We start from the raw sequence: 8774 nt of genomic DNA on the forward strand, positions 1-8774 counted from the left end.
AAAAATAAAAGGTTGGGCTCCACCTATTACCCCGAAGAAGAAGAAAAATGAGAACTCCGCCTATTGAATCACGCAAACAAACAAAGTGTAGAAACTTTAAACTATACCTTTTTTTAATACACGGAGGAAAATGATAATGACGCCCACTCTCATATTTCATCCTCTAAATTCATATAAAGCATGCAAAAGAAATCCTACGAACTACATCTACGTACTACCTTAGCTACTCTTCATCGTGGAGATGTCCACGACGATGGTGCCGGGCACCGGCTGGATGGGTGGGTAGGAGGGCTCCGGCTCATCTTCGATCTCATCCATGTAGGCGAACATCTCGTCGTCGTCCTCCTCCTCCGGACCCACTGCATCCGAAGGTAGCCCCGCGGTGATCCGGGCTTCGTGCCTAGCCCGGATCTGCTCAAGGAGCTCGAGCCGGCGCTCCGCCGTCAGAAATGGCTCGCTCCTCACCCGACAACGTGGGGGGCATGGCTACTAGGCGGACTAGTGGAATGGAAAGTGGCGGCAGCGGCGGCAGATAAGAGGAGGAAAATGTGAATAGATGGTAGGGTTTCGGTGCCGCGAGTCGACTTAAATAGCCAGGCAACCACTACGCGGCCCGCTGGAGCTGCACCACCGACGCCACCGGTCGGACGGAGGAGACGAGTTTCGGACCACCGGGATTGAGGGTGTTTTGGTGTGGGATTCTTTCTTTAGTCCGACGTGGCAGCCGTGCCCGGACGTCCACGTATTTGTTCCATATTTGGGCTGAATATGAAAGGTGTCGGTCAGTCCGGATGTTTGAGACCCGTTTGAAACGTACTTCTAGATAAAAAAACATGACCGGTCAATGACCGGGCGGACTGACCGGATGTATGAGGTAGATGCTCTAACGAGTTGTCGTAATCCTGATGAGTTCTCTGGCCTTCTTTTTTGAGATGAGTTCGCTCGCTCGCTCGCCTTTTGATAGAGTTCTCGACGCTGCTTTCGTGGGGCCGACGTGTGGGTGTGGGGGTGGGGCAGCAGGTAGCGACACGGATGGCATTTTTCGTGCGCCGCAAAAGGACACGGCCAGCGCCGCGTCTGCCGAGTCAAAACCGCAGGCCGCAGGGGGCGCTTTTCACCCTAACGTTTGTTTTGTGCTGCTAGATGCCTTCGACCTACTACTTCAGTCCCTTCTCTTATCTTTTGTTTTACTCGCCGTGTTTTCAAACCCACATTTTGAAACCTACCGAGCCGAACTTCGAGATCGTTGTACCTGCTGGTATATCATCTGTATTTTTTTTCTTTTGCATTTCAAGACCTTCCTCAAGCCAACCGAACGAAGGGCCTGCTAACACGACGTGTTTTGGAATATTTCTTATTCCTTTCCGCTATACTAGACCACTCGCAAAAATAACATAAAAATCAAAGCATTTTTTACCACATTAGTTTTGGCTCCAATTAGTTACTCTGGGGCATTTACAACAAATAATATTGGAGTTGGTGCAAATATTGTCAAGGTACATTGTGTTTTTACCCAAAAAAGATTTCTTTTGTTATATATTGCAGTATGCCTTTACTATAATTATTTTATTACTTCACCTTAATGTTGAAGTCAGAAATATTGATCAGTGGAATGTTTTTTATAAAGAGACGACCACCTCTATTCAGCGGTGTCCACGATGAGGAGCCGCTTCGCGTCTTCATCGACAATTGCAGGGGGGGGGGGGGGGCTGAGATCACACAGTTCATTAGTTCACTATTTTTTTCACGTGATATCTTAAACTACTTCCTAATCTTCAGTATGTATAGTATGGCCCCTTTGCCACTTTGTTCGTGTTGGACTCACTTCGCTGATCATCTCGCCCATCGAATGGGAAATTTTAGTTGGTATCTTAATCCGAGCTGAATTCTTCTATGCGAAGTTCAAGTATCAATAGATAACAAGCACATCCCAATATACACAAGAGTAGAGTACAAACAATGATTCATTTCCTTTCTCCTACCTTGAGCTAGGGTTTGGCCCCCCGAGTCACCTGGATTGGCCCACTTGGGGCTTCTTAGTACTTAGATTCCTTGATGTGCATGTGATCGAAAGATAGAAGGAACCTATTAGACAGATTCAAAATGGCAAATGTGTGGAAACATACAAGATGCACAATAAGTTGTATACTTCTCTTTGATATAACAACTATCTTAACAATTGACAGTTAAACTGGTGTACACTGATTTGTTTATTTATCGCTGGATCAACATCTAAAGCATCAAAGTCCACCCTACCTTTTCTATCTATCACCAACACATTCATCTTTTTCCTCTCTTGCCACCCTCATATCCCGCCCTAGTTCCAATGATTAAGTATTCTTCTCGTCCGAAAATATTTACTATACCATCACCCACTCCACCTACCTCCCTAACCTGGCTTGGTTCTAGTGGAACCCGTCTACCCTAACTGTTACCCTCCCACCTTGCCTCCATTGTGCATGTACATCCTCGTCGCCTATGCTTCTGATTCGCATCCTAGCGACCATCGTCATCGCTGTCTCATCGCAAAAAAAGACATCGCCCCTGTCAATGTTGATGTCTTTGGCTTAGCATGGCTACGTCGCCACCACAATCTCCACATTATTGTTGGCTCCCGCTAGGCACCCTCAGGCCACTGTAAGGAGGAGGGAGAGAAAGAAGAACTTTTGGCAAGGAAAAAGAACGAGTGTTTGCAAATAGGGAAACACACTATTAGCATCACCATTTCAGTAGAGAACCAAATTCTGGTTTGATGGTGAGGAGAGTAGTTGTACCCTAGCCAATCGGATGAAATCCACATAATGCCAAGCATTGATGCCTTTAATAAAACCGGCTCATAGAAAGAAAGGGAAAAAATACCTTGGGGCCAGCTTGTAGAATTGGTGTCTCACAATCACCTTCTCCTATATCTATAACATCATATCTCTCTCTAGTGGCGAATCATCAACAAAAACAGCAGAGCGTTGCACGAAAAGATCACTACTTCTAGACAAAGTCTTCAAAAAGAGATTGCAGTTCATGTCTTAACGAATTTACTCAAAAGGTGTACTTGGGACTGTCATCCCCGAAGCAAAGCTTCAAGTTAACACCTTCAAGCAGGCATGACATGCATGTCGACATTGCTCGGTGTAGCCGAGAAGGTGATATCATGGGCATTCACTCGAAGACTGTGCACGCTCGTTGTTGAAACAATCATTACTAGCAACCTCTTGACTGACTTGCATCTTCTCACTAGCTGGATCCCAGCATGCTAAGAGAGCCCAAGATTCGCCCACGCAATTAGAGAAAGCACTAGAAGGGGGTTAAGGACCTCATCGCCCATATCAGGCTATTGTAGTGCCACCTTCAAATCTCGTCGTTGGATGACAGACGGGTGGTGGCTACGATCAAACGACTTAGTACAATCGAAGCTAGTTGTAATGTGTGTACTAGATAGAAAAACATATGCCGACATATAAAAGCAACTCTAACAGAGTTGCTATATCGCCTCGATCGCAATAATAACCGCCATTATGACGATTTTAACCAAAAAAGCCACTCTAGCAAAGTTGCCATCCGGCCCCAAATCACCATAATCTATGTAGCGAGCCTCCAAAAATGTGGGTGTTGGTTTGTAGCGCGCTTCACCCGCCAACCGTTCTCGTGGGAAGGAAGTTTCAGCTCCCTCCGCAGCCTCCCGCGCGACCCATCTCCTCTTCGTCCCCTTCCCTCTACCTCCTGCTGGAATCCGTGCCTGGCCGCCTAGAATCAACACCCCGTCGCCAGAATCGACACCCTCCTCCCATCGAAATCGCTGCTCCGATGGCTCTCTGGCCGATGTTCGCGTCCTCACTGGGCATCTCAGCTGCCTCAGAAATGAAGATGTTAACATAAATATCTAGAGAGAACATAAATATCTCCAGAGAACGTAAATGTATCTGAGGGAATATAAAAGTGTCTCCCAAGAATGTAAATCTCCACGTGTGATGTGCTTTGTGTGGTGTGTGATGTGCTCCTACTAATGCTCATCCATGGTGGGTTCAGGTGGAGGACAAGAAAATTGGGGATGAAGACAAGATCCAATGACAGGTGGGTCCCACTTACATGAAACTTATGAAGGTTAAGATAAATGCATCCGTAACCTCAACCTCCATGTGAAGCATCTTTCATATGCCTTATGGTGATCCTATATATGGCTAGAGTTGTTCTAACATGTACTCCGGTGAGGGCGGGGTGACGACGGCTGCGCCTTCGGTTCGCTTCAGTGTTTATAGTCGCCGCTAGGAGGTCTATGGTCATCGATGTAATTTCTATTACTTCTGCGCTCTTTGTATTTGTCAGGGCATGATGAATAGATCAGAAGTTTCTAAAAAACATGTAAATTGATGAAATACACCCAGCCCGCCACCAATAAACAAAGAAATTGACCGTTTGATCAGCATGTTCAACGGCACTAAACAACCATTGTCACCCCAGGCGGCACGAGGAATCATCAAACGGCCGGCACCCGCACTCTACATTTCTGCTTCCCTAACGTGCAGATCCTGCAACCAATTTTTGTATCCACCTTCCCTCCCTCCCTCCCACCCACACATGCCCGACCCGCCCAGACCAGCCCTCGACAGCGCACAACGGCAAAAGAAGGCGATGGCAGAGAGAGATAGATACGTAGAGAGAAAGCAGCCAGCCGAGACGCCGGACCACCGCAGGGCGTAGCTGCCACGGCGTCCATTGTTTTGTTACTCTCACTCACCGTCAGACTCACTGACCGCTGCCTGCCGCGCACCGAGAATCCCACCAACACAACTCAAAACCCCAACGGTCACTCCTCCTCCCTCCCTCCCTCCGCTGGCCTTCTTTCTTTCACCTTTTTAAGCCTTTATACTCCTCCGTCCCCCGACGTCTCATGCAATTACCCCGCAAGAACACGGCCCTGCTCCGCTCCGCTCTGCCCGAGACGCCATCAATCAATCCCGTAGTAGGAGCAGAAGAAGCAGCAAGTCCCAGTCACTGCCCCGTAGCAGCCGCATAGTGTGCTTGCTCCTCGGTAGAATTTGACGATGGCGAGAGGGGGAGGAGGCGCAGCCGAGGAGGAAGAGGAGGAGGAGGAGGGGATGGCGGTGAGCGAGACGCTGACGGCGGAGTCGGAGGAGTGCCGCCGCGGGAGCAGCTCCAGCGCCAGCTCCGTGGCCGCCTCCAGCGACTCCTACTGCCCGCCCGACGAGTGGCAGCAGGTCGCCATCAAGACCTGCGTCACCGACGACGCCGTCGCCGCCATGGCCAAGGCCAAGCCGCCCGCGCCCGGCAAGGAGATCCCGCCGCTCGCCGAGCCCGAGAGGCACAGAGCCCCAGGTGCGTGCTTGCTAGTACTACTAGCCGAGTACTACGCGACAGATTCCTTGCTTGCTTTCGTAAGGCCGTCGAGTCAGGGCGGCCTCGCTGACCGTGCGGCGCGCGAATTTGGCTGGCTGCAGAGGTGGAGCTGATGAAGGAGAGGTTCTCCAAGCTGCTGCTGGGCGAGGACATGTCCGGGAGCGGCAAGGGCGTCTGCACCGCGCTCGCAATCTCCAACGCCATCACCAACCTCTGCGGTGAGCAGATTCTGTTCTCTTCTGGGCCTGCCCGGTTCGCTGTACAGTGTCACTAGCGGAGAGATGGGGACAAAAGATAAATTCTGACGCGTTCGTCGGGCTGCAGCGACCATATTCGGGCAGCTGTGGAGGCTCGAGCCGCTGCTGCCGGAGAAGAAGGCGATGTGGCGGCGGGAGATGGACTGGCTGCTCTGCGTCAGCGACCACATCGTAGAGCTGGTGCCCACATGGCAGACCTTCCCTGACGGAACAAGGCTTGAGGTAACTGAAAACCAACTTAATCTGTAAATAATCCTCATGTAAAATTAACGAGTCTTTGCGGTGGATGTTTCATTACAGTAGGATGATTCAGTCAGTAAAATCTATTGATCTTAATGGCCGATGTTACAAGGTTATACACGAAGAATGTTGACGTAGAAATTGGTAGTGCTCCAGTGTTGCTGTTCATGAGCAAGTACAGAGTTAATTTTGTGCTCTACGGATGCCCTAATGGAGCGCAAATCCAGTAATAATTCGAATTTAACTTGAGCACGGACCACTCCAAATAGCTTTTAAGTATACGTGCTTAGCCGTTTATTGTAAGAACAGTTGGGCGGTGTTGCGTTTTTGAGGTCCAAAGAGTAATGGCTACATGAATGTGCTGTCCGTTTGGTCCTTCACTTTTGCGCGTTTCATCAAATTTCAAATACTCCCTCCTTCCATCTATATAGGGCCTAATGCATTTTTCGAGGCTAACTTTAACCGAATATTAGACCAATAATATATGACATGCAACTTACACAAAGCACACCTTTAAATTCGTGTGTGAAAGGAGCTTTCAGTGATATAATTTTCACATTGTGCATGTCATGTACTATTAATCTTATCAATAGTCAAAGGCAGTCTTAAAAAACGTATTAGTCCCTATATAGATGGAAGGAGGGAGTATACTCTTGTAAGTACCAGCTGCATGCACGTTACATCCAGTTAATACTTTTACCTACCAAGATGTGCACTAAAGATCAAACTTATGTGCCGAATGTTGCTAATTAATTTCATCATGAACTCAAGAAATGATTGCCCTGAACTTCACACTGCGCTATGTGCCCTCCTCACCTACCACTAAATAAATATATCAAAGATAGAACACAGGTTCTGAAATGTTACTTAGTGTAGAATATCTGATTCCGTTATGAACTACTCCTACCTTGAAGACACATTGCAGCCTGTTCTTTACCTGAAAAACAGCCCATGTTAGTGCTAACTGGTTGGCTCATATGGTGGATTTTCTATTTCAGATCATGACGAGCAGGCCACGGTCGGATCTGTACATCAATCTGCCGGCACTTCGGAAACTAGACCACATGCTTCTTGTGAGTTCAACAACAAAAAACTTGTTGATTCTTCTGACGAACGAACTAGGAAACATCTTTCTGACAGACCCCTCTGATGGCAATGGCAGGAAACACTGGAGAGTTTCAGAGACACGGAGTTTTGGTACGTGGACCAGGGGATATGCGCGCCGGACTGCGACGGCTCGGCCTCGTTCAGGAGGCCGGCACACCGCCGCGACGAGAAGTGGTGGCTGCCGGTGCCCCGCGTGCCCCCCGGCGGCCTCCGTGAAGCCACGAGGAGGCAGCTCGAGCACAAGCGCGACGCCGCCAACCAGATCCTCAAGGCCGCCATGGCCATCAACAGCAACGCCCTCGCCGAAATGGACGTGCCCGACTCGTACCACGACTCGCTGCCGAAGGTGAGCAACACGGCACACACACGCTACTTTCTTGGTTCTGGCTTGCGTTTTCTTGACGAACATTTGTGTGTCAGAACGGGCGTGCGACGCTGGGGGACATCATATACCGGTACATCACGTCGGAGCAGTTCTCCCCCGACTGCCTCCTTGACTGCCTGGACCTGTCGTCGGAGTACCAGGCCGTGGAGATCGCCAACCGCGTCGAGGCCGCCGTCTACGTGTGGCGCCGGAGGGGCACCGCTGCCAAGTCGGCCGGCACCAAGTCGTCGTGGGGCATGGTCAAGGACATGATCATGGACACGGAGAAGAGGGGCGACCTGCTCGCCGAGCGCGCCGAGGGCCTCCTCATATCGCTGAAGCAGAGGTTCCCCGGGCTGACGCAGACGAGCTTGGACATGAGCAAGATCCAGTACAACAAGGTTTGTCAACGGTGTCACTGCAAAGATATTCTCCATCGTTAAGCGACGTGTGCATTGGTAAGCTGACGAACCGAGCTGGCGTAACATTTTACTTTGATGATCAGGATGTGGGGAAATCGATCCTGGAGAGCTACTCGCGTGTCATGGAGAGCCTGGCCTCCAACATCATCGCGCGGATCGACGACCTGCTGTACGTGGACGAGCTGAGCAAGCAGACGGACCAGAAGCTCCCGGCCGGTGTGGCAGACGACGGCAAGATCGCTTGCAAGAACAAAAAAGCTGCTGCCATGGCGCCGTCGCCGGCGTATGCCGTGCCCGCCTCGGGCACGACGTACGTCACGCCGAGCTTCTCGCCGGCGCAGCTGTCGAGCCCGTCCAAGATCGGGCGGGCGCTGCTGGTCGACAGGCGGGCGCACCACGGCAGGGCCGCCAAGAGGTCCGCGCTGGCGGACCACGGCGGCGGCCCGGAGGTCAAGGGGATGCTGGTCACAAGCCCCGTGTTCGACGCCCCGTTGGGCACGGAGCTGTGAGCCTGCCAGCGATCCGTCGGCCACGGTGGCTGTATCCATGACCATGTGCATAATTTACCTTGTGTATCATGTGTGCCTGGTTTTCACTAATAGTGTAGTAAGCGTGAGTGTAGTAAGTGCGGTGCTTGGCCGTTTGCCGCCCTCGGTTTGTGATGTTTTGGCACTTGGAAGCAAGGTTATCAGAATCGTAATCCTTTTATAGGATTATGCGACTTTACAATCCAAAATGACCTCTCCGATTCTACGACTTTAGTTCATAGAATCTACGTTTCTACGATCCTGATAGTTAAAATTCTACGATTTGTGATCCTACCATCAAAACTTCGACCTGGTTCAAAATTGCGATTCCGACAACCTTGCTTGGAAGTGCCACAACGTAGACGTTAGGGAGGTACCGTTTCGGAGTATGTGATGCTCAATCAGATAACCAGGGAGCACCGTTTTTTCTGCAAATGGCGGGGCATCGAAATGGTCTTGCGGCCTCACGGGTCTCCGGTTTCACCCGTGAAATTGGAGCTTTGTA

The 8774-nt window shown here is 50.3% G+C and overlaps 1 protein-coding gene across 1 annotated transcript; it reads left to right on the forward strand.

Annotated features, from left to right (window-relative positions):
* The first annotated feature begins 4774 nt into the window (after positions 1-4774).
* Positions 4775-8478, forward strand: LOC123135647 (rop guanine nucleotide exchange factor 7). The gene is made up of 7 exons (XM_044554823.1): positions 4775-5331; positions 5454-5570; positions 5677-5831; positions 6848-6922; positions 7012-7302; positions 7377-7721; positions 7826-8478. The coding sequence occupies exons 1-7, from the start codon at positions 5040-5042 to the stop codon at positions 8249-8251; spliced, it is 1701 nt and encodes a 566-aa protein (XP_044410758.1). The 5' UTR covers positions 4775-5039; the 3' UTR covers positions 8252-8478.
* Positions 8479-8774: the final 296 nt, after the last annotated feature.

The sequence above is a fragment of the Triticum aestivum genome, chromosome 1B (assembly GCF_018294505.1).
Source record: "Triticum aestivum cultivar Chinese Spring chromosome 1B, IWGSC CS RefSeq v2.1, whole genome shotgun sequence".
Lineage (NCBI taxonomy): Eukaryota > Viridiplantae > Streptophyta > Magnoliopsida > Poales > Poaceae > Triticum > Triticum aestivum.

What these genes read in the sequence shown, in the direction of transcription:
- LOC123135647 (XM_044554823.1), top strand. Translation starts at nt 5,040, where the DNA reads ATGGCGAGAGGGGGAGGAGGCGCAGCCGAGGAGGAAGAGGAGGAGGAG. An exon ending in CTGACGGAACAAGGCTTGAG is followed by an intron (nt 5,832 to 6,847) that starts GTAACTGAAAAC and finishes TTTCTATTTCAG; the next exon opens with ATCATGACGAGCAGGCCACG. An exon ending in AACTAGACCACATGCTTCTT is followed by an intron (nt 6,923 to 7,011) that starts GTGAGTTCAACA and finishes TGGCAATGGCAG; the next exon opens with GAAACACTGGAGAGTTTCAG.